At 43.8% G+C, this 27,940-nt stretch overlaps 1 protein-coding gene across 1 annotated transcript in view; it reads right to left on the bottom strand.

The window, feature by feature from the left end:
• PSMD1 (proteasome 26S subunit, non-ATPase 1) overlaps nucleotides 1-27,940 on the bottom strand; it is a 122,110-nt gene that overhangs the window by 81,183 nt on the left and 12,987 nt on the right. The window contains exons 11-16 of the mRNA XM_072996336.2: nucleotides 27,318-27,396; nucleotides 25,818-25,991; nucleotides 25,251-25,362; nucleotides 24,114-24,310; nucleotides 21,529-21,624; nucleotides 19,722-19,786 (exon numbers count right to left, since the gene is read on the bottom strand). Of these exons, the coding sequence (XP_072852437.2) occupies nucleotides 19,722-19,786; nucleotides 21,529-21,624; nucleotides 24,114-24,310; nucleotides 25,251-25,362; nucleotides 25,818-25,991; nucleotides 27,318-27,396 (723 nt within the window). The remainder of the gene's footprint in view (nucleotides 1-19,721; nucleotides 19,787-21,528; nucleotides 21,625-24,113; nucleotides 24,311-25,250; nucleotides 25,363-25,817; nucleotides 25,992-27,317; nucleotides 27,397-27,940) is intronic.

Genomic DNA, 27,940 nt, shown 5'->3' with positions numbered 1-27,940 from the left:
TTGGATTCTCCATTGTGCCTGCAGAAGAGCCAGCCTGGGTGGCCTTGGGCAAGCTGCACAGTAGTCTCAGGGATCCCTCCCAGAAGAAGGGAAGGGGAAACTGCTTCTGAGTATTCTCTACTGTATACCAAGGGCTGCCATGTCAAAACTGACTTGCCGGCACATTATTATTAGTTTTATATATGGACGGAAAACAGAGTAAGGGTTGCTTTGAAAAGGTTACTCCCAGGAACGATGGGCCTCCCGGTGAGGCGTTGTAGTGCACAAAGTACCATATTTTTCCATGTATAAGATGGCCCATGTATAAGACGCCCCACACTTTTCTAATCCAAAATTAAGAAATCTAAGTGGGGTTTAGCAAGGGTGGGGGGAAAGGGATCAAAGCGGTGCAAGATAGCTTTGATCCCTGCTTTCCCCTCCATTTGTTTTTGTTCTCTCGTCAGCTTATTTCCGTGTATAAGACGACCCTCAATTTTTAGTCTAAAGATTTTAGACAAAAGTATAGTCTTATACACGGAAAAATACGGTAAGTTTTCCAAGCTATGCTCCCAGTTCCTTCCTATTCCTTCAGTGGAGAAAGCTTTTATGAATGTTGCAGGGTGGATTAAAACCAATGATTCTTTTTTTAAAAAAATTAAACGTTGGATTTTTAGAATTTAAATCATTTTTTAAAAATTTAAATAAACTTTATTTTAATGAAATGCTTTTGGAGAAGAAATCTATCTAAAATAGTTTTAAGATATATTATAGTTCAAAAGTCATTCAGCATGAAATAGAACTTAGTTATGTAGCATAAAGCTGTATATGCATGCAATATTTACATTTTTGGTAAACTAATTCAATTGATCCAAGTTATCCCAGCTGAGATAACATGCACTTTTTCACAGGTAAAAATAGTATAAAATGAACGAAGTTCAGGAAAAGACCTTAATCTCATTGTTGTTTTGCAAATCTATGTACAATGAACACACTGATCTTTAAAAAATACAGCAATATGTTATTGTTTAAGTTAAATAAAACAATTTAAGTAGTTCTCTAAATGTGAGTGATTAAAATCTGTTCTGATACAGCTGTTTTAATAATCTGGCAGGTTATTATTTTAAATAGGAAATCTTCATCTGGTTGTAAATATTAAAGATTACAACTAAGAGTGGTAGAATATACCAGATGAGCAGGATATAAAATAAATAAATAAATAAATAAATAAATAAATAAATAAATAAAATTAAACTATCAGTAAGAATGAGTCTTTACACTTAAAAATTATGATTTAAATTGTGTCTCACTAACCAGTGATTTAAATCACGATTTAAATCAACATGATTTAAATCAAATACACCCTGGAATGTTGTTGTTATTACGTGCTATCGCACTTGAACGACTAATATTGACCCCAGTAGGGCTTTAAAGGTAAGCAAGATACTTAAGGAGTAGTTTTGCCAGTTTCATTTAAATTTCCATGGCCAAGAAAAGATTCAGACCCGGGTTTCCTGAGTCTTAATCTGTCATTCTACCACACTGGGTATATTTCAAAAGTAGCACTCTATTTTACTAAGACTAAAACAAATTTATTTATTTATTTATTTATTTATTTATTTATTTATTTATTCATTCATTCATTCATTCATTCATTCATTCATTCATTCGTTTGTTTGACTTCTACCCCGCCCATCTAGACCAAAGGTTCAAAGTTATCCATTAAAAGCAGAAACTCATGAAACTTCATAAAGTAGTCATTCAGAAAAGAGGGGGCATAAGAATTCCACCCAAGAACATCAACGTAATTCAACTTTGCTTCAGAACTGGATGTGACACATGCAGGAAAATATACACATTTACTCATTGGTTAAAAACACTGCAATAAATTCTGCCTTAGAATCTTTAAATAGACAGAGGGCTTGGCAAGTGGGCTGCGAGGTCAGAGTGTAGTATTATACTAGCCAACTTAATCATGGCTATCTTTATGATGAATAAAACATGGGAACAAGTTTTATCTTAGCGAGAACACCCACAACCCTCTTTAAGTTCCATTTATAATATGGAACTTAAAGAGGGTTGTCAATTTTCTCTTCTATTCATATGTTCCACAGAATCATTCTTATGAACCATGAACAAATCTCACTAACCTAAAAAGATGAACACACATTAAAACCCATAAACTGCTTCTGTCATCACCCCTTTCCTTCTCTGCTACCAAAAAACAAGGTTTCACTGTTCTAACTTTCCAGTTGATTAAGTTATCTAAATAAATAAAGTGGGATTTACATAGCTTTTATACTGTAATCACTCAAGCAGTCCAGACACAGCCCCATTTTCAGTTTTTTTATTCAATAAATTATAATGATGCAAAGAAATTAAAACAGCTTTAAAGCCTAAAAGGTACACTAGAACTAAAAGTTAATAAAGGGAACAGCTTGCAATCAAATCGGTGGAGAAAGAATACTTGTCATAATAAATTCCACTTTTTTACCCCCATGTAGGGAAAACGGCGTTCCGTGTCTAGTCACGCTGGCTACGTGACCACGGAAATGGTCGTCGGACAAACGCTGCCTCTTTGGCTTGGAGACGGGGATCAGCACCGCGCCCTAGAGTCAGACATGACTGGACTAAATGCCAAGGGGAACCTTTACCTTAGAGAAAACTACTGACCTCCTACAACAAACAGCTCTTGGACTTCTTGAATTCCCCACCCAAAGAAGTGCAGCCAGTGATATCCCTTGGAAATCGCTTGGTTAGAGAAGGATGGGTGCCTGAAACTGACCTTGGCATTGCTATTTATCTTTTTTTTTAACACTACAACTCCCAGAATCCTTCAGCCAGGATTATCACACACACACACTAAGAAATTCCAAAAGTCCCAAAAAGTCACATTCAAATATAAGAACTGCAAAGCTGGGGAACCTATGGATCATTGCATCCAGCCCTTGTCTAGGAAGCTAAGGCGGGAATCGAACTCCCAATGTCTGGTTCTGCAGCCAGAGACCTAAGCCCCTGAGCAAACCAGCTCAGCTCTGGACTTTCAGCCCACTTTTGCAAGCTCTGATCTAACATTGCTATCGCAGGGGGCAGACAAAGAATCTTAATCTATCCAAATTGCACAGGGACAGAGAAAGCTGCCTTACATTGAATGAGATGATTAGTCCACCTAGTCTTGTACTGTTACTCTGACATTATCTGATAGGCCATCTAACCACTGATGAGCTCAGAACCAGCTTAGTTTACTTCTAGACAACTGTAGAGCATTAAAGCCAATATGATTGCATCTCAGTCTGAAGGTGATTTGGAACACTTTAGACATAACTCTTCCTTCTACATGTGGAGCAGAAATGATTTAATAGTTTTCTATCCTACCTTAAGCCCTCAAGATGTCTTACAAGAATGTTTAAACAGAAACAAAGAAGAGTCTTCTGGTACGTTAAAAATTAATACATTTTACAGTGGTGCCTCGCTTAACGAGCGCTTTGTTTAACGACAAATTCGCTTAGGGATGACTTTTTCGGAGCGATCTTACGCTCTGTTTAATGATGTTCCCTATGGGCGATTTTCACATAGCGATGTTTGGGACCATGCTTCGCATAGTGATGACAGTTTGGGTCCCCCTGTTTCGCTTAACGATGGTTTTGACAGCCTCATGTTGGCTGTTTTTTATATGTTTAAAAATGTTCAGAATGCTTGAAACCATAAGTGCACTTAATAAACCCTTTGTTAAACTAATTTGACTTTGTTCCGACTCTTTTTAAATTTGTTGTAATTTTTTTCCCCATTGAGATGCATTGAATAGGTTTCAATGCATTTCAATTGGGGAACCATGTTTCGCTTAGCAATGTTTCCTATGGCGATTTTCGCTTAAGGACGGCAATCCGTTCCCATTGGAATGGATTATCCGGTTTTCAATGCATTTCAATGGGAAACCGCGTTTCGCTTAGCGATGTTTTCCCATAGCGACAATTTTTTTGGAATCAATTAAAATCGTTAAGCGAGGCACCACTGTATTTGACATGGGCTTTCCTGCATTGAGCAAGGGGTTGGATGAGATGACCTCCCAACTCAATAATTCTACCATTCCTGGAATGCAGCCTCCTTCATCAGATGCTCCAGTTGAAGAAAACCTACACCAAATAAAACCAGTTATTATAGATGCTTTTGTTGCATCAAATAAACCCAGTTCCCCTCTGGAAATGCTGAAAACTGAACAAAGCTTTTTTTCCAGTCTCAGCAGCAGCAGGTTTTCTCAGATTTAGATCTTGTATCTTTCACTTTTTGACACATATGCGGAGTCAGGGAAAGTTGCTTTTACAAGTACAGTAGTGCCTCACTAGATGATGATTAATCTGTTCCACTGAAATCGCTGTTTAGCGAAACCATTGTCTAGCGAAAAGCATTTCCCCATTGGAATGCACTGAAACCTGTTTAATGTGTTCCAATGGAGAAGAATCGTCGTCGTCTAGCGAAGAATGGCCATAGGAAAGCCGCTTTGCGAACCGCCAATCAGCTGTTTAAATAGCTGTCTTGCGAAGCTTAGGTCCAGAAAACACTTTTGCGAGCACGGAGGGAGCTGTCAAAATCGTTGTCTAGCGAAAATTGGTTTGTGAAGCAGGGATCAAACACTGTCCAGCGAAATTCCCCCATAGGAATCATTGTTTTGCGAATCACTATAGCTATCGCAAAAAGTCGATGTCTAGCGAAAAAATTGTCATGCGGGGTAACTGTCTAGCGAGGCACCACTGTACAACTCCCAGGGAGTATTTTCGAAGTTGTCATACAAAAAAGTAACTTTTCCAAGGTTTGTTGATCCGCCAAGTGACACATTAAAGACAGAACATCCTCTGGCAATACCTACTGGCATATACTATAGCAAAAAGCAAGCCGACCATGGCAGAACCTACTCCCAAGCCAATCAAGAAGGAAATCAGAGCAGATAATTTTTGGACTTCAGTGCAATAGTCAGGGATATTTCCCTCAAATAGTGCCTGTTCTGCTCCCGCTGAGGCTCCAATACTTTGGCCATCTCAGGAGAAGACTCCCTGGAAAAGAGCCTGATGTTGGGAAAGTGTGAAGGCAAGAGGAGAAGGGGACGACAGAGGATGAGATGGCTGGACAATGTCATTGAAGTGACCAACATGACCTTGACCCAACTCCGGGAGGCCGTGGAAGACAGGAGGGTCTGGCGTGCTCTGGTCCATGGGGTCATGAAGGGTCAGACACGACTAAACGACTAAACAACAACAACAACAACCAGCTGCCACCACTGCCGTTGCCTCAGTCTCCCTGGGTGGCCCAGAGAGGTAACAGCGACAACAGAGAAGCCAACCAGAGGAGCCAGGTCACAGCCTCTGCACCTGCGCCCACCGACCAGCTGGCTGCTAGTGAATTCCGGGCATTTTGTTTCGCTTCGCCAAAACAGGATCCCCGAACTGTGTCGTGAAATGAACCACAAACCAGCCCAGTTTGTCGGGATTTTCAGTTCGTGGTTCACTTCGTGCCCATCCCTACTCTCCAATAATATGCCAAGTGCTCACATATAGCAACTGAAGATGGCATCCACTATTTACCAACACAGGCTGGCATTTCATACATTTGAAAAAATCCCAATACATAGTAATTTTTTTTGTATTTCTTCCGGAACTCTTTTTGTTTCTGAGTATTGCAAATGAGTTTTGCACAATATTGGTAAAAACAAGCAACTCCTTCTCGGAACAAAACAGTACCAAACCCCCCACTGTTTCACTTCCATCAGATCCGTTAATTGGTTTCCAGCTCAGTAACATTTTATGGCTTTGATGCCTCACCTTTTTTTTTCCTAGCTGCAATCTCAGCAGCCAAATGCATTTTAAAATGTGGATCTGACTTCACAACAGAAGAGGCGGTTTTGTTCCTATACAAGGCAAAAACGGAAATTTGCTGAATTTGCTCCTCTTCTCCATGTGATCTCCCTTTCCATAGAGCTCACAGATGTTATAATTCTTATGATAACGCACTGTTAATTGGAAGAAATGTCCTCTTGGAGAGTGATGATGCCACACCTTGAAAGGGATTTTTCCCTCGATAACACAGGGCCGTTCTGCCGAGAAACGTTTGCTTATCAAATCACTTCACACAGGCATAACTGGTGAGAGGCAGTCTTTGCCCATGGATAACAAAACCAGCATTTACAAATTCGCCAAAGGACAATTTGAATGCGCCGTAGGCTTCTCTTGGCTTTGGAACATCCTACGGTAGGGCCCACCTGCTCCCACCATATGGAGCTGGCTTCAGTGAAAGCTACTGCCTTAGACCCTCAGGGGGTGAGATGTTTCAATTCTTCATGGTTTGTTTTATTTCTGCATTTTACTATGTGGGCTGGTATGTGTTTATTAGGCTTTTAGGCTGTGTTGGATTCCAGCAATTTACTGCAAGTTCACTGTTTATTATTATGGTTTCAACAGTTGTACAATGCCCGGAGAACTCGTTTTATGAGGCATTAAGGAAATACAGCAAACTCTGGTGTGTCTTCTGCTATCAACTAAAATGTCCAGTGGCACTTGTTTTTATCCAACATGAACTGTTGTATAACATGGTTGAAGTAACCACCAATTATTCAAGGCCAGAACCCTCATTCCCTGTTCCCAGGCTTTCACTGGACACACTAAGCACAGATTTTGGGATCCCAGCACACGCATGGCTTGATTCTTTTATACCAACTTTGACCGTGGAGACCAGGCAATACTGGACGAGTGCAAACACAAGACTCCTAGGCTACTTCTCTTCCAAAGGCTTGGGTCCAAAATGGCGGAAGGTGGAATATTATATGGAGAATGGGGCTTTCCAGTACCTTTTCCTAGCTACAACCCCTTGTATGCTCACAGAAAACCACTCCTAGGGATTGATAAGTACCTTCAGGTGGGACATAAGGTGGCATAAACGGTTGTATATTGTACAGACTTGGCTTACTGAAAAGAAGTCTGTACAATATTTCAGAACATGTTGCAAGGGGAAAGCACATGGGGTGTGCTCCTGAGCTGAGCCTCTTCTGCCTTCCACGTACATTGTTAAACAGCAAGAAGAGTTCAGTGCACCATTCCTGAAAGAGACAAAGCCTTTGACTTGGCTTAAGTACTGTAGTACCCCCCACCCCCCCCAAAAAAACCAAGAAAATTCAAACCACAAATCACTCACCCCTCCAGACACATACACCTGTCCTGAACCTTTCATTCTGTCCCATAGGTATACAAGAGGTCAGGTCCTGCCTTTAAATTTCTATAGAAAAAGGATCTCTCATTTCCAGAGACGAGACTTGGTTTTCCTAAAACACAGATCAATTAGAGCAATCCAGGAAAGCCAATGTAACTGGAAGTGAAGCTACACTTCAATTCTCCTGCTTGTAGATGCTGATGTTATTGAAGTCTTTTGGAGACCTTATGAATGAGCTGCCTCCAAAATGTTCTTCCCTCAAACTCAAGGCCACTGTGTCTTTACTGAACCAATACATCTCACATTTGTCTTCCTCTTTTTCCTGCTGTCTTCAACTCTTCTTACCACTATCGACTTTTTGACCACTGGAACCCACAGACATCAATTGGAGGGGAAGCTACCTTTACTGAACAACTTATATTTATATTATTGGTGCATGGTAGAGAACCAGTATAGTGTCCAACAGCCTGATTCACCGTTCTGTAAATTAATTCAAAAACTAGGGGTGCCCCAAACAAAAAAGAGAGGTTACTTACCTATAACTCTGGTTCTTCGAGTGGTCATCTGTGAATTCACACTAATGGGTTTAATCTGCACTTGCACAGAGGTGTCCACAATATTCTAGAACTCAAACATGTGTTTGCTAGGACCGCCCCGCCCCCAGTATGCGTGGTCACCCATTGTGGTGATTACCTCTGCTCCCAAAAAGCCTGCCGCTGCCTGAAATAAGTGGACAGAAGTGACGGACAGAGGGGAGGATGGGCGGGAAGTGTGAATTCACAGAGGAACACTAGAAGAACTATAGTTACAGGTAAGTAACCTCCTCTTTCTTCTTCGTTGTCTCTGTGAATGCACACTAATGGGTGATTAACAAGCTTACCATACAGGTGGAGGAACGTCACAGCAAAACCGAAGACAAGACAGCATGACCGAAAGCCGCATGTGCCTTGGCCCTTACATCCAAACAATAATGGGATGCAAAAGTCGATGGAGTTGACCAAGTGGCAGCCTTGTAAATATCTGGAACAGGTACGCCTCGAAGAAAAGCCGTGGAGGTGGCCATTGCCCTGGTGGAGTGAGCCTTGACATCAGTAGGCAGCGGCTTTCAGGCAAGCTGATAAGTGAGATGTATAGTCTGCACAATCCATCGTGAGATAGTTTGGGGGGACACCTGTGCCTCTCTATGCGGTGAATGAAGCAAAACAAATAGCTTTTTAGACTTACAAAAAGAGGCAGTTCTCTTGACATAAAAGGCGAGGGCCCTTCTCCCACCTAGGAGATGGAGGAATCGCTCAAGACCCGTTGATCGCGACGGGAAGAAGGTAGGCAGGATAATATGTTGGCAGACATGGAAAGCAGAAACAACCTTAGGAAGGCAAGAGATATCCGCGTGGCTTTATCGGATGAAATTGAAGGAACGGAGGGTCTACATGGAGGGCTGCTAGTTCGGACGCCCTACCGGTGGATGTGATGGCTACAAGAAACAACACTTTAAAAGAGAGCAAACACTCGGAAGAAGTCGCAAGAGGTTCAAAGGGTGGCAGTGACAAGCACCGGAAGACAGTGTATAACGACCACTGTGGCGTCAAAGAGGACCTGGACAGATGGAGATGAGCCACACCCCATAGAAATCGCTTCAATGTGGGTTGCAACATCTGAGTCCTGTGGTTGGTAAGCCACAATAGCGGACATGTAGACCTTGACTGTAGATAATGAGATATGGCAGTCGAAAAGATAAGAAAGAAAGGCCAACACTGCTCGGATGGTAGTCGGAGCCATCGAGAGATCATTCTGACAAGCAAATTTCTGGAAAGCAGACTATTTGGAAGCATAAAGTTGATTTGTGGTTGGCTTCCTTGCATGGGTGAGGATGGTGTTTAAGAAGGGTAGATCCTCCAAGCTGTTTGGGGGAGGGATTGGATGTTGGGATGATAAGTTTGCCCGTGATGCAGGTGAGGAAGGCAAGGTAGATGGATGGATTGAGAGGCCATCGATGTGAACATCGTGAACCAAGGTTGCCTTGGCCACCAGGGGGCGATCAGAATGGCATTCGAGTGGTCTATTCTCAATTTGACGATGATCCACAGGAGAAGTGGTATCGATGGGAAAATGTAAAGGAAGAGCATGGCCCAACTTGCTATGAGAGAATCGCCGAGAGATCCTCAGCCGATGCCTGCTCTGGAAAAGTACTGGTGCATTTGCCATTGATTGACATCTCTATCAGGATGAGCCCACTTGTTGCAAAGTTCAGGACATTGGAGCAAATGGTTTTTGAATTGGTTGTTGTAGGTTTTTCGGGCTTTTTGGCCGTGTTCTGAAGGTTGTTCTTCCTAACGTTTTGCCAGTCTCTGTGGCCATGGGCATCTTCAGAGGACTGGAGTCAGAACTCTGTTTTTTGACTTATTTCTTTTTTAAAGTAACAGCAACCTTCAACTGTGGCAGATTTAAATGTGCAGGATACTTTCTTCCGCTCACTACCATTCACATTAGTTGAAAAACAGCCCTGACAATTCCTTTGTGTTTGGGTGAAAAGTGATTAACTCATGAAAAAAGGAGTCTGTTTCTTGAATTTCCCTCTGCATGGTGGCATTTTGTGAATGGCAGCAAGCAGAAAGCATCCGGTAGACCATCTTGACTGCTGCCATTGGTGTTGTCAACATTCAAGCTACCCTTTCCTAGATAAAACTTGTCATCCTTTTTCCTGCTGGCAAAGTGAGATCTTGTGCAGCCATGTTGGACCACTGCCTGGCTTTTTGAATCACCGGGACAGAAGCACAATATCCCACATTCATAAACCAGAGGGGTTTTTTAAGAACTGCATTTTTTAAAAAAACCTGCCATAGAAAAGCATATTGGATTCACCAACTTGTCTCGAGCTTGTATTCGCGAAGACTTTCACGGCCGGGATCTAATAGTTGTTGTGGGTTTTTCGGACTCTTTGGCCATGTTCTGAAGGTTGTTCTTCCTAACGTTTCACCAGTCTCTGTGGCCGGCATCTTCAGAGGACAGGAGTCGGAACTCTGTCTGTGCCAAACTAGTCCAGCTCAAGGTAAAGAGGATTAGAAAAGCATTCTTTCTATCCGATAATTGGCATTCTATATTAGTTGTTTTGTTGTTATTGTTTTGTTTGTTTGTTTTTAAGAAGCACAAACACAGACTTCAGCTGGTGGCAGGACTGGGAAATTTTACAGCATGGAAAAATGGTGTCATAAGAAAAAAAGGTCCCAAAAGACAGAACAAGGGACCACTCCATCATTAGATTATGAGGAAAGTAAGAGAGAAACCTCACATCAACCATAACTCTTCAGAGGCTTAGAACCAAAATGATTGCAAAGACATTTTGCACACTCTGAAATTCCTGGAGCTCTAAACTGGAGGAAAAAATAAAAGGGTGGGCGGGGAGCCCCTTAAAGGTGGTCCGTGCCTTGAAAACATATCACAGACCACATATGCCGTATTCCGAGGTTCTCAGTTCCCAACCTCCACCCTTTTGAATGAAAATCCCCAGATGTTACAAGTCACTGAAATGGTGAGGGTTTTTTTTCTCCCCCAACTAATTATGATAAATGTTTTATAAACCATGTAAACCTAGCAGAGAGGCATAGCAGAAACCTTAACGGCCAAGCAAGGTTTGTTATTCCCAGCTGTGAGTAGAAAAAGGGGCTGCTGGAGCTGCTAAAAAATAAACACACACGCTCACACGCTCTCCATACACAGTGTTCCCTTCTTCCCGCCCACACTCAGTCAAACATTTTGCCTGTGCAGTTATCACCATTAAGAAGTAGAACCACAGAATCCATAAGTCCTAGGAGAACCCTTCAGAACAGTGGTCTCCAACTTTGGGCCTCCGGATGTTCTTGGACTACAACTCCCAAAACCTTCACCACCCCCTCTGCTGGCCAGGATTTCTGGGAGTTGAAGTCCAAGAACATCTGGAGGCCCAAGGTTGGGGATCACTGCTCTTAAACAGTGGTTCTCAAACCAGAGGTTTTTGGACTACAGTTCCCAGAAGCCTTCACCAACAGCTGAGCTGGCCAAGATTTCTGGGATGTGTGGTGCAAGAACACTTCTCTAGCATTTCAGGAACTATCTTCCATAACAGGGTGGAATCCATCACCTGTCATCTCCCAATAAGGCTTATGTGCATAAGCCATAAATCTTTCCCACAAATCTGGCTTGTTTTAGATTTGCAAGTAAATCACAAAAATACACAAAACACTGCAGTACACATACATCTGACGAGCAAATTTTGAAAAGTCTCCCTGCCTGATCCACCTGTAGGTAGTTTTCTCTCACCAGGGACTATGGTGCAGGTAGCTAGTATTGTTTATTTATTTACTTTACTTCTATCCCACCAAAGTTCTCTCAGTAAAGGAACTCGGGGCAGCATACAACTGCTAAAATATAAACATGCTTAAAATCACAATAAATTAAGATATTAAAATGCATTTAAATCTAAACAATACAGTGGTGCCTCGCTTAGCGGGCGCCCCGTTTATGAAATCGCATGCTGATGAACTTTTTGTGATTGCTTTTGCGATCGCATTGCGATGTTTTAAATGGGGAAAAATCGCTTTGCGATGATCGGTACCCTGTTTCACTTACCGATCACTGCAAAGCAATGATTTTTAACAGCTGATTGGCGGTTCCAAAATGGTTGCACGCTGTTTTCTGGGACAGATTCCTCGCTTACCGGGCAGCGAAAATGGCCGCCGTATGGAGGATTTTTGCTTAAAGTCTGAAGCCATAGGAATGCATTGAAGGGGTTTCAATGCATTCCTATGGGCTTTTTAATATCGTATAGCGACGAAATCGCTTTGCAGCTATTTTTGCTGCACCAATTATCATCACTATGCAAGGCACCACTGTATTTTAAAAAGCCAATCGCTGAAACAAATTAGGCAGATTTAAAGCAGTACCCCCCTACTAAAAACCCTCCAATCGTGCCAAGGCATCAGCAAGTCAAAAGCCTGGTTAAAATGAAAGGTTTTCACCTGCCAGCAGAAAGACTGTAAGGGTGGAGTGGGGGGGGAATCTAGCTTCATGTGGGAGGGCATTCTGCTATATGTGGGCATGATCTTAATCTGTGATGAGAGCCTGTATGATGTGATGGATAAGGTGTAAGGAAAACCTCTTTTAAAAAGCAGTGCAGACCCCAACGGACAAGCTCTTTTGACTTCCACCACTCAGTTTCCCTCAATGCTTTCCAAACACCACAAGCTTCCTAGTGCACGGCTGCTGGAAAACACACCTACAACTCTCATGGTGCTGCTTTCATGTTTCTCACACCAAATATTCCAAGTCTTAATTAAAAGGCTTCTTCTTATAGAATGAAGTAAGAGTTGGAGCAGAGGCAAAGAGAGAAGAGTTACCCTCTCCCCACGTCTGCATGTCAACTGGATTATGGCTGAATGCACAATCCTTATGTCATGATTTCTTCCTTTGAAGGACACAGTGGCCGCAAGCTCAGTGCAAGTTCAGCACTGCCCCACCCCTTCAGCAGTGCCAGTAAAAAAAAAAGGACCAGGTAGCATATAAAGGGAAAGACCAAAGATGAAGACCATGGAGAGCCACTGATCAAACTGGGCTTACATTGACAAATTAGCATGAGTTGGCTTGAGACAGCTCCCTGGCAACACAGAGGAAATACAGACTTGTCTTATGATGGGGTTTCATGCAAACAATATTCATACAATAGCCGTTTGTGCCTGTCATGCTAAACCTGTATTCTACTCAGTCGCAGCATGACGTCCTTGAAATTTGTTTTCTAGGAACTGTTATGTTTACTCACACAGATGATGAAAGCACACAGTGTGACCACAACAGTCTACCTTGAAGGAAACCGACTGATTTAAGAATCTGGACAACGACGGTCAGAAAAATCAATAAAGACATGGTGCTCAACAGTTAGGGCACACAAAATTAGGGAATCCTTTGGATGTGCAAACCTTCCGGTTCAGGCACCAAAGCTTTGCTTCCCCCTTTAACTTATTTCAAGTGGCTTCAGAACTCAGCATCCAAACACAAAAATTGAGGGGGGAATTTGAATCCTACCCTGATGATGAACTCACTCATTTATCTCAGTAAGCATCTCGTCACAGGCTCAGCAGCCTGACCCCCATTTATTTATTTAAATATTTAAATATTTAATGTGCATTTCTCCTTAAAAAGGACCCAAAAAGGGGGCTCACATCATTGAAATACAAGTCAATAGGCAACTCCAATACAGTTGTAGTTATGTTTACATAGCTGTCACAAGGATTGCACCATGACGGGGGTTGTGTCTGGTTTCCTAAATAAGTTGCAGAATTGTAATGCAGCTTAAGACAGAAGCACCACTAAAAAGGTCACCATTAGAAGAACAGGAGAGAGGTACATTAACCACTATCGGTGCCAGTTTTCCCCTTCACAACCTGCGCTACAAGACTGTTGTATAGATTGCTATTGTTTAGTCGTTTAGTTGTGTCCGACTCTTCGTGACCCCATGGACCAGAGCACGCCAGGCCCTCCTGTCTTCTACTGCCTCCCGGAGTTGTGTCAGGTTCATGTTGGTTGCTTCGCAGACACTGTCCAGCCATCTCATCCTCGGTCGTCCCCTTCTCCTCTTGCCATCACACCTTCCTAACATCAAGGTTTTTTCCAAGGACTCTTTTCTTCTCATGAGATGGCCAAAGTACTGGAGCCTCAGCTTCAGGATCTATCCTTCAAGTGCGCATTCAGGGTTGATTTCCTTTAGAACTGATAGGTTTGTTCTCCTTGCAGTCCAGGGGATTCTCAAGAGCCTCCTCCAGCACCACAATTCAAAGGCATCAATTCTTTGGCGGTCTGCTTTCTTTATGGTCCAGCTCTCACTTCCATACATCACGACAGGAAAAACCATAGCTTGGACTATGCTGACCTTTTTCGGCAAGGTGATGTCTCTGCTTTTTAAGATGCTGTCTAGGTTTGTCATCGCAATCCTCGTTAATCTATACATCGCTGTATAGATTACTGAACATTTATTGTTATAAGGACCAGTGAGGATTAGTATTGCTAGAGATGCTTGAGAATTCAGTCTTTACAAGTTTCCAATACATAATGACCTGAGCAACAGGTCCCAGGCAAGTGGGCTGATCAGGAAGGAGCTCTGCACCAGGCTTCACCTTTCTGTTCATTCGTTCGTTTAGTCGTTTAGTCGTGTCCGACTCTTCGTGACCCCATGGACCAGAGCACGCCAGGCCCTCTTATCTTCCACTGCCTCCCGGAGTTGTGTCAAATTCATGTTGGTCGCTTCGGTGACCCTGTCCAACCATCTCATCCTTGGTCGTCCCCTTCTCCTCTTGCCGTCGCACTTTCCTAGCATCAAGGTTTTTTCCAAGGAGCCTTCTCTTCTCATGAGATGGCCAAAGTACTGGAACCTCAGCTTCAGGATCTGTCCTTCCAGTGAGCACTCAGGGTTGATTTCCTTTAGATAGGTTTACAGTCCTACACCTTTCTGTAGGACTGTAAATGCATTTTTCAGCATTTAGTTACATATTTCAACAGGGATTTCTAAGGAGACCTGTCCAGACCCAAATCTACAAGTTTTCCTACTTTCACTGTATTCGACAATTGTGTCCCCAACACAGCCATTAGTTCTGTCATGTCCAGGAAAGGTAGGACCAAATGGTTATCCTCATTAAGTGGAATGTGGTGTGGTCTGGCAGGAAATTCACAGTGTCCAGTTATGTTTTTGTACTAGGCAGAGTGGTTAAAAAGACAATGAGATCAGAGAATAAAAATGTTCTGTCTGAAACTGTCTGGAGGTGGGGGGAAAATCCCTGAAAATATGGGAAATGTGCATGGAATCTGCCTTATGTAGACACACTCACTTAATTCCCACACACACAGAGCGTTTCTATTTAGGCAGGACTGGTCGCACACTGCGCTTAACTGGCAAGGAAAGCTGCCGCTTAATTAGCACAACAGCTCTGCAGCGACGCCTGCTGTCAAGAGTGGGGAAGAGGCGGAGCGGCAAAGCAAATTCCATGTGGCATGGTCCAGGAATACCAGGAAGGAGGGGGACCCAATTATGCCCCTGTAAACAACGCTTCAAATGATGATGACTGACGGTTGGATTCCAAAAGATCTCCTGGATGGAAAATGAGTGCAGGGAAAGCGCCCCAGAGGGAGACCCCAGCTGCGATACAAGGAGATCTGCAAGCGGGATCTGGCGGCCTTAGGAATGGACCTCAACAGATGGGGCACCCTGACATCAGAGCGTTTAGCCTGGAGCCAGGCGGTGCATCATGGCCTCTCCCAATTTGAAGAGACACTTGTACAGCAGGCGGAGGCAAAGAGGCCATCCCGAAACCAGCCAAATCAGGGAGCTGGACAGGGGACAGATTGTATTTGCCTTCAGTGTGGAAGGGATGGTCACTCTCGTATTGGCCCCCTCAGCCACATTAGACGCCGTTCCAAGACCTCTATTCAGAGCAGGTGACCATTGTCTCTCGAGACTGAAGGATGCCTACAGATGGTCCAATCTCTCATTAAAAGCTGGATTTATTTAGGATTCTATCTCCCACCTCGTCTGTTTTTCAAGGAAAATCCCAAAGGGCTGGCAGTCAATCCTTCACAAAAATACATTTGGCACATGAGGAGAAAACCACAGGGATGACCCAAATGCTTCTTTAAACTAAAGACGTTTTTGCTTATCTTTGAAAAGGGTAACGTGGGTCCCAAGAGTGTCCTTAACAGGAATGGGTAGACCTTGCTACTCAGGCACCAGGACATTTTTATTCTGGAGCGATGAAATGTGGGCAAGACTTGTCAACAGATCATTACAATGAAGTGGCTCCATGAGGACACACAGCAAGAAATGCTTACCCACTGGAACCTGTCTCTAGGTGTAGTGAAAAGAGTTGTATGGGATGGCGAGCAATAGCCTCAGAGACCTCCACGGGTCCAGAAAGAAATGCAAGTATGAAACATCAGCCAATGCAGTGTCCTTCAAGCTTGGACCCATCAGATGTGTTGGACTGAAACTCAGATTCCCCCAGCATTGCCTCTGCGGTTGAGCTTTTTATGAGCTGCAAGTTCAACGTTTCTAGAGGACTGAAAGTGAAAATCAGCCAAGCCTGCGGAACTGCAAGACATTGGAAAAAACTGGGTAGTCCAGTTATGACCTAATACTAAGAAGCTGCCTGTTTGCTTCTGCTACATTCAGGAAGGCATGTGACATTCTTTTTTCCCCCTCTCTTTTTGGAGCCCAAATTCTCCACTTCCCAGACCCACACATAAATCATGCTCACCTGGGGAAATGCTGGGCTGGAAGGGCTAACGGCTTAGTATTTGGGGTCTCCCCCACAAACAATACAAAACCCAGGAATCCAAATACCACAGGTGCTCACTCTAGCTACTGATCAGAGTCAGAAAACAAGCTCTCCAAGCCAAGATTCAGGTACAAACAAGTACGCTCTTCGCCTACCACTGACCATCTATCCTGTCCACACTTAGTGGGACCTCATCCTGGATTCAGGTGTTCTGTGCAATTCACCAAGAACATGGACTGGTCACCTGTCAGTCAGATGAGCAGCTGTGGCTGCTGGTATCTAGAATCATCGTCATCACCTTTAGAACTGCAGAACTGGAAGGGACCCTGTGAATCATCCAGCCCAGCCCTTGTCAAGGAGGGGAATCGAAATCCCAACCTCTGTCTCTGCAGCCAGATGCCTAAACCACTGGGCTATCCCCAAACTAGGAAGGATAGCTAAAATACCACAGACAGGAACTACACATTTTCAGAAGGCCTTTCCTGATAGGAAATCTGAATGGTGTTTGCCACCTTGTGTGCTAAACTACAATGGTGCCCCACATAGCGAGGTTAATCCGTTCTGGATTAACCTTCGTTATGGGGAAACATCGCTAAACGGAACGGAAAAGCCCACTGGAATGCATTAAACTTTGTTTAATGCGTTCCAACGGGGCCCAAACTCACCGTTGAGCGAAGTTTCCCCATCCAGCCGCCATTTTCGCGCCCTCGGGAAGCGAGGGCAGGGCGCAAAAACACTGCACGCGGCCATTTTGGGTGTTCCGACGGCCATTTTGGAACCGCCAATCAGCTGTTCGCCCGACATCGCAATGCGAAGATCGGTAAGCGAAACGCTTACCGATCTTCGCAAAGTGGTTTTTGCCCTATTCAAACATCGGTATGCAATCGCATTAGCGATCGCAAAATCCGCATCACTATGCGGATTCATTGTTAAACGGTGCACTCGTTATGCGAGGCACCACTGTAGTTAGTGTGAAGGTACTATATTGGTTACTGAAAATTTCATCAATTTGAGCATGTTCTGAACCCCATCCCCACAACCTGGAAGGACTTTTCCGAGGTGTCACTGTGGAACAGCTGCTTGGGACATCTGCCCCCAGAAGAATTATGACAATTCCTTTTTCCTAAAAGTTGGCAATATTCACTGCTTGGACATTATTCATTCTTGATCTGATACTTCTAAGACACTTCACTTAAATTATGTCCTCTTAACACAGCTTCACAAACTTAATTCCATTGCTGGCAACTCATCGTGGAAACTTTCAATAGAAGTGACGCAGAAGTTGCCAAGACGAGTCCAGTGTGTCGGAGCCTCTCAGAAATGCACTTCGCTCCAGCGTTCCTCCGCTTTGCTAAACAAAGACCGTCCCAGGTCCTTCAACACAGCCAAGACGTTAGGGTTTACCAATACGCTTCCTTTACTACAATGAGCAAAATTACTCTTAAAGCCCCCAGGAACGGAAGATTTCACAGAAGAGTATTTACATCCAGTCAGCAAAGCTGCTACTGCTCTCCACGTCCCAAGTGGTATAAGCAGATATTGTGCACCAGAATTTAAGTCAAGTCACTCAATTATGTTAGACCAGTGGTCCCCATCCTTTTTGACACCACAGATCAGATTAGCATCCGTGCTCATGTGTATGTGTGGTGGGCCGTGCATGCATGTGTCCATGCATGCAGGAGGGGCATGCATGCGTCTATGTGTGCAGGAGATCTGTCTCCGCAGCCCGGTCCTGCCAAGGCCACAGACTGGAACCAGTCCATGGCTAGGGGGTTGGGGACCCTGCGTTAGACAACGGGTTTGTATTCTAACCAGGGTGGATCTGATTTAAATCAAATTCATTTAAATCACAATGTCAATTTTTTTAAAAAAAACTGGATTTTCTGACAGTTTAAATATTTTTTTAAAAAAATTAAATCATGATTTAAATCAATTAAAAAAACTATTTTAACTTATTTTTATCCACCCTGTATTTTTTTTAAAGAATCACAACATTCTTTAATGGGAAGGTTTAAATAACAACAGGTGACATTCTCAAAATATGATCAATGGCCCACGATTATTCCTCTTCTTTGGCAACCGGCCACTTCAAGAGAGTGTTGGGTGCACTTTGCACGATGTGCCCATTTCCATGAGGGTGACAGGGAGGGCCAGTGCAGAGGATCCATGTCTCACTGGAGACAACAGCACAAACGCAGATCTCCACCACAAGACTAAAGTCAAAAATTCCTGATCTCCCAGAGAGGGAAAAATGAAAAACCGACAAGGGTCAGTTGCCAAGACGTTGACTTCATTTTAGGCCATCAAAGGGTCTCAGAGGAAGCAAATATTGCTGCTCTACAGAATATTTCGTCTCACTGAAAAGGGAACAGCAGGCCATTCTCAGCAAGAAAGAGAGAAATGGCTTTTTGACGCAAGAATCCACAGTCAGTCCAAGGCTGGAGAAAAACATGTTTTTAACCATATTTCATTTTATTGGCTTTCAGGCGTGTTAAATAGGACTCAACTTGTCACCTCAGAAGGTGTTGAGCTGGAAATCCACAATTAGATCTGAACAAGTGGAGAGCTGGACCAGTTGTTAAGAAATCGACCGTGCACAGCAGAGAAACAAAGAGCCAAGCGGTCATAATCCATTATTCCAGACAAACACATCAGCTTTGGACACCAACCTAATCACAGGGCTGAGGTGCAGCTATACCATTTTCAAGCCATCCTCTTGACACAGCCGAAGTTAAGGAAAAATGCACACATCGACAACTACTCCGTGACCATCTGACACTATTTCAGGAGCGATTGGGCCGTGGCGCTCTTACTCACAAGAATGCTGCTGTACCTGACAGATATGAATCAATCCCTTTATTTCTGAGGAAGATTTCTGAGTGATCCAACACCTTGTAAGTTCTTATTTCAACATAAATGGTTTATTCAGCTTAGCCCCGTTGCCTCTTTCCTCCTGCACTTCTTATTCTAACGCAGCAGGAAAGCAGTTCACAGACCAGTTCACAGAGGATGGCATGCCACTATTCTCGGAAACAAAGGCATCAGCCAAACAACCCTTTTCTAAGAAGCACACACGCATCTGCAATTGACAAAACTACACAAAAGATCAGCGGTAGCTTTTACTGCTGACTTATACTTATATAGGGGTCCAACAGAGACCAAGTTCACATACAGGGAAATCCACATGCATTAATCTTTAGAGCAGCATCAAATAAATTTTACAGGAAACTACAAAGCAGGCCGAAAGAGAAATGGTACCTGAACAAAATGAAACCCAGCGATTCAACAGCGGCCCGTCTCACATCGTCATTGACATCGCTAACCTAGTCAACAAAGAAAAAAGAGATGTCAGGGTATATAGCGAAACACACACAGAAAAATTCTCTTCTAGAAGGCACTTCATGGTGTGAGATCCACATGTATCAGTCCTCCAGAGTGTCCTTCTTGATTTTCCAGCTGGAACAAGATTACAAGGCAGCTCTGAAAGAGGAGACACCCATCCTTTCTGATGAGCCACAACCAGAAAGCAGTGCTAAGGAAGTGCCTCCACTCTACGTTTTTTGGACTTACCCTATTCACCCAACATTTTAGGAGTCTTTTTAAAACAGGCTTTTGATTTTCTGCTCCTCTATCAACTTTTGTTGCTTTATTTTGTACTGAGCCTTTTTGATGCATTGTTTCGCCTGCCAACCATTTTGCAAAGCTACACGGCCTTTTCACACAAAGCTTCTATGTCTACCCCAAAAAGCCCCTAATACAACTGCCAGCCCATCATATGCCTTTTTATTTGGAAATATCCATTAACATGGCAAAGCTACTTTAACTGGGCCAAGCAAGAACAACCTGTCTCTCTGCTGTTCTCTACTGTTCTGCTTGTGGAATACTAATAACCACTTAAGCCGGTCATTTCTTTCATTCACGACCACAATGCAATGATAGAAACCTTGATTTCTGTGGACCAAAGAAACACAGAGGAATAAAAACATCAAACACAAGTTATGCTGCACATGATTTTGGAAAATAAATACAGTGGTGCCTCGCATAGCGAGGTTAATCCGTTCCGGATTAACCTTCGCTATGCTGAAGCATCGTTGAACGGGGCAGGGATTTCCATTGGAACGCATTAAACATGGTTTAATGCGTTCCAAATGGGCCAAATACTCACCGTTCACCGATGCTTCTTAATGGCCAGCAGCCATTTTCGCGCCCTCACCTCGCTTAACGAAGGCGCGAAAACGCTGCACGTGGCCATTCTGGGCCATTTCTGGGCTTCCGGCGGCCATTTTGGCCGCCGAACAGCTGATTGTCGGGGTTCGTTTTGCGAAGATCGGTAAGCGAAACACTTACCGGTCTTCGCAAAGCGAATTTTCCCCTATTGGAAAAACGTCGAGCGATCGCATTAGCGATCCAAAAAAACGGATCGCTATGCGATTTCGTCGTTATACGGTGCGCTCGTTAAGCAAGGCACCACTGTAATTATCATGTACACTCTGCTCTTATTTTTTCTGTACATAAGGCAGAGAAGTATTTATACAGCTAATACAGCCTGGGAGACACAGGACTATATGTATGGGGACCTATGAGGCTGCTATGACTTCCAGCCTCTGTTCTCTTTAAATGTGTCACCTATAGGTTAATCTCCAAACCAATGTGGATAAGGATGCTGCTGGAACATCCACAATCAATATAGACATCATACTAAGCCATGATTAAAGAAGCCTAAATATTTGCCCTGAAAGCCTGATTGAATGAACTGTGCTTAGCAATTCACATTCTCAAGTTTACTTTTAAACTAGGACATCTGCTATCTACTGATCTGTCATAAGATCTTAACCCACAGACTTGGGAATGAATCTATTCAGTAAAGTGCTGCAGGAAATGAAAATAAAAGCAGGCAAGCAGTTCAAAACCCTATGCCTGGCTTGTTTCATGTTTGGAAACGTAAACCCTTCTAAACCATGATTAGTACCAACCACGGCTTGGCAAAAAGTCGGCCCTGGCTTCCTCACCAGAGAGTTATGCACCCGATGGTCCCACTATCTATCCCAGAATCTGAAATACTTACAGCAACATGCAACAGGCGCCGGATGGCCTTGTTGTTTCCTGAGCCACAGTATGCCATTGCAACCGTGTACATCCCAGAACGACGAAGGATGGGATCCTGCAGGAGGCAGAACACAGCAAACTTTAAATTTCTATTTATTTCCCCCAAAAAAGGGCAGGTCTATCAGCTAGAGTTCAGAGGTACCGTGCATGCTTTACGTGCAAATATCTGAGACGTGTTTTGCACTTGCTGGAAAGAACTTCTTCAAAAATGCTGGGGTTCTGCTGCTAATCAATGTGAATAAGACTGTGGACAACATGCGGCAGGACACCCAGATGAAGCAGCAGCCAGACTGAGTTTAAGGCAGATCCCCAAAAGCTCTGTTTCAAATTCTTTTTAACACTTGTTTTTCAAGTTGGAAAGGTGCTTTTGACTATAAAATAACACAAACGCCAAACTGTCCATTCAAACGTCCGATGGAAGTCACCAGAAAAGACTACATACGATGCAGTAGGGCCAATGCATTTTAGATTCATTTAAATATATGCCTGAACCACTAGTAGAAAGCTGTTCAATAAAGACTTCTCTTTCAGTATTCAGATTCCTAAACTTAACCTCTTCAACATGAGAGTATAATTAGCATTTTAACTACACCATAGGCTCGGATTTGCCACAGCAAAATTAAAGTTATTTCTCTAATGAAAGCTCAACCACATCAGAGAGTCCAATATAACTTCAGAGAGCCAATAAATACTCCACGCTCTATGTCTGTCAACAACCAAATGATGCTTGGGATTGAAACTTCTCTCCCCGCCATTACTGGAGCTGAAGGCCAACACATTTAGAGGGTGCCAGCTTGCAAAAAAAAAAAAAAAAAAAAAAAAAAAAAGAGAGCTGTATTAATAATTTCTGCTTGATACTTGTGCTTCTTGTTGTCAAGCAAGAGGGCAAAATGTAAATACTCTAAACTGGTGGAAGTCCCTGATCCTGCAAAAATTAAAAACCCTTTAGTACCTCCATCCCAGCCCATGCTTGTTCGTCTTCCTTCTACTTTTTCCTATTCCAGATACTCTTCCTTTCTCACAGAACTTTCTCTCCCTGCATATATATAGCTTTCGTTTCCATCTGCCCATTCCCTTTCGTCTCACTGAATCAGGCAGTAGCACCACTTTCTCTCTCTCCATTTCTCCCCTAACTGTTTGGGGACCTTGGGGACCCTACAGAGAGCAGCACTAACTGCAGCTGCCCACAGGCCCTCTGGGGAAATGGGTACAGAATCACAGAGGCCATCGGGTCCAACCCCCCCCCCCAGCCCCTGCTCAATGCCTGCTTGCTGCCCCATCCCTAGGGAAAGTGAGGAGGTCTATTTCTTTCTCTGACCTCTACCCCGATTTTTTCCCCAGTCAGGTGGGGAATGAACTGCCACTTAGGGATGTCTGCCACTTAGGGCAGAGAGAAACCTTCTTAGCACTAGAAACAATCAGTGATAGGAAAGGAGAACCTTTAACTCACGAAAGCACTTGAGTGTCACTGAAGGAGCTGCTCTCCCTTCCTGCAGTATGCAAACTAGTTTGCTGTGCTTAGGGACTGGTGTTCAAGACTTAAGCATGGGATTCCTTTTAAATCTTATTTAAATCTTGTTCCGCAAACCTTCTCCCTCTCGCCTTTTCGCTCTAATAAGGGGCTAGTCTATCTGATTCTGCTCCTGGTCACTAAAAATAGCACAGCAAGTTACAGGCGTAGTTTAATTATTAAAGTTAATCAATACATCAATCAACCAGCTCATAAAGCATGCTCCTGGGATCTACTGTGATGATAATCCTCTGCTTCCAAGTCCATTCTGACTTATGGCAACCCTTTTCAGAGTTTCCCAGGTATAGCAGAGTAGAGCAGTACAGTACTCAGAAGTGATTTACCTTCTTTCTGGGGGTAGGGGGTTAACCTGGGACTGTGCAGCTTGTCCAAGGCTATGCAGGTTGGCTTTACCTGCAGCAGAACCTGAACTCCCAACCTTCGGTTCTGCAGCCAGAGACTTAAATCACTCAGCGATCCAACCTGCCATATCAAGTTCAGCATGAAAGTTTCAGGTAGGTGTCACACTCTTGGAACTAGGGTAGTGGCAGACACAGGGTAAAGGTAAAGGTCCCCCTTGACACTGAGTCCAGTCGTGTCCTACTCTAGGGCGTGGTGCTCATCCCCGTCTCCAAGCCCTAGAGCCAGTGTTTGTCCGCAGACAATCTTCCATGGTCATAATGCCAGCACGACTAGACACAGAAGGCCATTACCTTCCCACCAAGGTGGGATCTATTTATCAACTCGCATTTTTACGTGCTTTCAAGCTGCTAAGTTGGCAGGAGCTGGGACAAGCAACGGGAGCTCCCTCCGTTGCATGGATTCGATCTTCCGACCTTGCAGCACAGAGGTTTTTGCGATTTAATCCGCAGCGCCACCACTGTCCCCTAGACACATGGACCCACATCCTATTCCATGATGGCAGTCCAACAAGCACCAGTGCTGAGTCTTTTGGACCCTTCGTTGAAAAGCTGCAGGTTTTGGAACAGCGCTAGTGACAGCTCCATAAAGAACAGTTCATCTTGCAGTCCTACCTTATCTCTGCAGAGGCTCTCTATGAGGGCGTCTGCCTCCTCCATCCGCCCGTACATCACCAAGGCAATGCCAACAGCCAGGCCCCGCAGGATCTTTTCATGCTGGGTTTCTTGGGCGTAGCCCACCATGTCCTCGATGGCCTGGGCATTTTTTGATCCTAGCATCACAAGCCCTAAAGCCAGACCAGCTGCCTCGCCTGCAGCACAGAAAGAAACAGAATAAAAAGAGGATGTCCGGATCTCGGCACCTTCCCTGTTTCCCAAACGTGCAACAGTAAAAGATAAGGGTGTCGCTGACACATCAAAATAGAAACAATCCCATTTTTTTCCTGGTGCAAAGGCAGGAAAGGTCTTAGGATTCATAGCATCATGGCGCTGGAAGGGGGCCTTGAAGGCCATCCAGTCCAACCCCCTGCTCGAGGCAAGATTCCAAATTTATTTATTTATTGAATTTATATTCCGCCCAGCTAGTCAATAGACTACTCTGGGTAGCATACAACATATAAAATAAACAATTTAAAATATAACAATAAGGCATCATAATCAAACTGATTCAAGATGGAAAAGGTATCAAAGCAGATTGGACTGAGGGGGGTACCGTTTTCTCTTAAAGGCCTCCAGCGTTTCAAAAGCGAAAGCCACAAAATCGGGGCAAACACTGGGTAAGAAAAGATGCAGCTGCACAAAGCAAATCAGAAATAGGATTTGGAACGGCTGGGAAAAGCCAATGTTTGACAACATTAAAGCATTCATATTAAAACAAGACTGTAAATCAACCTCATTTCAATGGTTTTCCTCAATTCTCATGGGAAAACCTGTAGCTTACGGGTTCACTTCATAGATATGACTTATTTCTGGGCTCTGCAGCTCAGGCAGAATAGGACACTGGTGATGTGCCTCCTTCTGAATCCCAAAACAGAAACCCTGCATGTCAGTGTGAAGGCTTTAAGCTCCGTCCTCTGCCCAACATGCTTGTCTCCTGTGTCTAGAAATGATCGTCCCTATCAACCCTTATGTGTGCAGTCTGGTGTGGTCTATCTCAGGCACAGGGCTACCGCCTAGTGAACACGAGCCTTCCTCCTCTTGTGCAAGGGTGTGTATACACAGACCTCCTTAATCTTAAGAGCAGCTGCTTACCTGTCACGGCATCATCCTGGTACAAATTGGTTTTCAGGAGGTCATAGACGTCCTGGCGCGCTGTCCCCATGGCAGCCAAACCAAGTCCCAGGCTCCCCCCATGTCGGACGATCTACAAAAAAGGGAAAGCAAAATATTGGCATTTTCTTGAAGGCCTGCACTCGGTGTCACAGAGAGCCCAGACAGATCACTCATCGGAAACCCTCTTTACTTCAATATTTGGTTTTGCAGCTTTTACTCTGGACTTTCTTTCAGGAAATATGCAGCAGGTTTAGGTACTCAAGAAGAGCTACTTTCACTATGTGTTTCCACTCTGTTCTTGCTGTAGCAGAATTTTCAACAACTGAGAAGTGGAAATCCAGTAATCATGCATTGGAAATGGAGAATTCTCCTTCTTAAGAGAGCTTATTTACTTCAGATAATTTATTTATCTTATTGAACCTGCTATTCAATATATAACATCCAGGGCAACAAATGTAATCTTGCAGGGGATACTCAACAACCCAAGACTATCCGGCTACCCTAAAGTGCTTTCTTCCCTGCGCATTCCTAGGAGACCCTACGTACATCATTGCTGGCATTCTTCAGCTGGTTCAGCAGATAGTCTATGATGTCACCTCCGTGATTGGCATGGATGAGTCCCAGAGCATATAGTCCCCCGCCTTCCTGGTAGGCAGACCCTGGAGATGTGTCTTTCGGGAGGTACGTTGCCATCAGTTGAAGAGCTTCCTTCTCGTGGCCCTAGAAATTCATCCAAAGGAACGAAGGGGAAAGACATGAAGAACTGAAGCGTCACATCCTCTCTGCCTATCAAGGACAAAAAAGCTCTACAGAGAACCATTAAAATTGCCCAGAATATCATCGGGCTCCAGCTACCAACCCTGGATGACATCTTCACATCCCGCTGTCTAAGGAAATCACATAGCATCCTGAGAGACTCTTCCCATCCTGCTTATAACTTTTTTGAACTGTTACCATCTGGCAGGAGATATAGAACAATTAAGACTCGGACCACACGTTTTCTCAATAGTTTTTATCACAGAGCTATAATTGCAATTAATAATGAGCTTAAAGACCACCAGTAGTGAATAATTAGTTGGACTGTGTTACTTGGCCTGCGGTGTAGATGTTTGTATTTTTAGTGGGGGACTTTTAGTGGGTGGGGAGTGTTTGGGGAATTTTATGTGTGTGCATGTGTCTGGTCTCTGGGTGTCTGTGAATTTCGTTGTATGTGTATATACTTACAATGACAATTAATAATAATAATAATAATAATAATAATAATAATAATAATAATAATAATAATAATAATAATAATAATAATAATAATAATAATAAGGAATAACCCATCTGCTTCGGAGCAACATTTTTAGCTAGAAACCTCTGCTTTCCTGAATATGGACTTGAACTTCTTACCTCACCATTTGTTAATAGGTTCCCCTTGACATTTAGTCCAGTTGTGTCCGACTCTAGGGGGCAGTGCTCATCCCCATCTCCAAGCCATAGAGCTAACGTTTGTCCAAAGACAATCTTCCCTGGTCACGTGGCCAGCGCGACTAGACACGAAACACCGTGACCTTCCCACCGTGGTGGCACCTATTTATCGACTCCCATTTTTACATGCTTTCGAATGGCTCGGTTGGCAGGAGCTGGGACAAGCGATGGGAGCTCACTCCGTCACGTGGATTCGATCTTACGACAGCTGGTCTTCTGACCTTGCAGCACAGAGGCTGTTAGTTTAACTCAAATATCTAACTAATCTCAACGCTGTTCCAGTCTCCATAGCACAGGACTAGACTATTGTGAAAACATGTGAAAAGCAAGACACGCTCTCCACACAGAAAAATAAAACCTGTCTAAGAAATGTGACTAAATCTCAAGATATAAGTTCCACTGATTCAATGGGTCTACTCAAGTTGTGACTCGCTACTGGATTTCAGCCAACAGATCTAACCTAGTTCAGACAAGCAATAGATCATAGAATACAACTGACTCCTGCCTGCGTAGGGAACTGAATACACAAAATCAAATAATAATGGACGGAATCAAATCACAACAATCCATTACCTTATGGATGACCCCAAGACTGGCTGTTGCAGTGAACTTTGCCCAGTTGGTAGCCCTGGCCAGCCACTCCAAATTATCTCTGCAGAAAGATAGACAGGGAAACTGAGCTGAGCTTCGGCTGTCCACTGCACCAGGAATGCTGGGTTTCGATACCAGCACCGCCTGAGCACAGAGATCCCCTGCCTCTACCCCTTTCTGCAGCATCCGTTTTGGCTCTTGCTAAGTTGGACCCAAACCCATCAAGGTCCCCCAGTTGGAAAAGGTTGCCTTCTGACCCCCAAACATTGTGACCTGAGACACCAGGAACACAGTAGGAGTGGGAAAAATGAAAAGTAAATACATCAGGGCCCCCATATCTTTGCTCTCTTCCTTTTTGCTAAGTTCCATGACTTCTCAAAAGGCAAAGGGTGCTGGGCTTAGCAAAAAGGAAAGAGAATCATTGCTGGCTTCCTTTTTGCTAAGCTCCGTGCCTTCTCAAAAGGCAAGGAAAAGTGGCAGTCACTTTAACAGCCACTTGCCTTGCCTTTTGCCAAGCAAAATGGGAGCCCTTTGATCCCTGCTTTTTTCTAATTTGGGGTAGAAAAGGGGGGAATCGTCTTATAAATCGGGTCATCTTATAAATG

This window comes from Pogona vitticeps, chromosome 3, assembly GCF_051106095.1.
Source record: "Pogona vitticeps strain Pit_001003342236 chromosome 3, PviZW2.1, whole genome shotgun sequence".
NCBI lineage: Eukaryota > Metazoa > Chordata > Lepidosauria > Squamata > Agamidae > Pogona > Pogona vitticeps.
The sequence above is the reverse complement of the archived record's forward strand: the minus strand, read 5'-3'. Positions and strand labels throughout refer to the sequence as shown.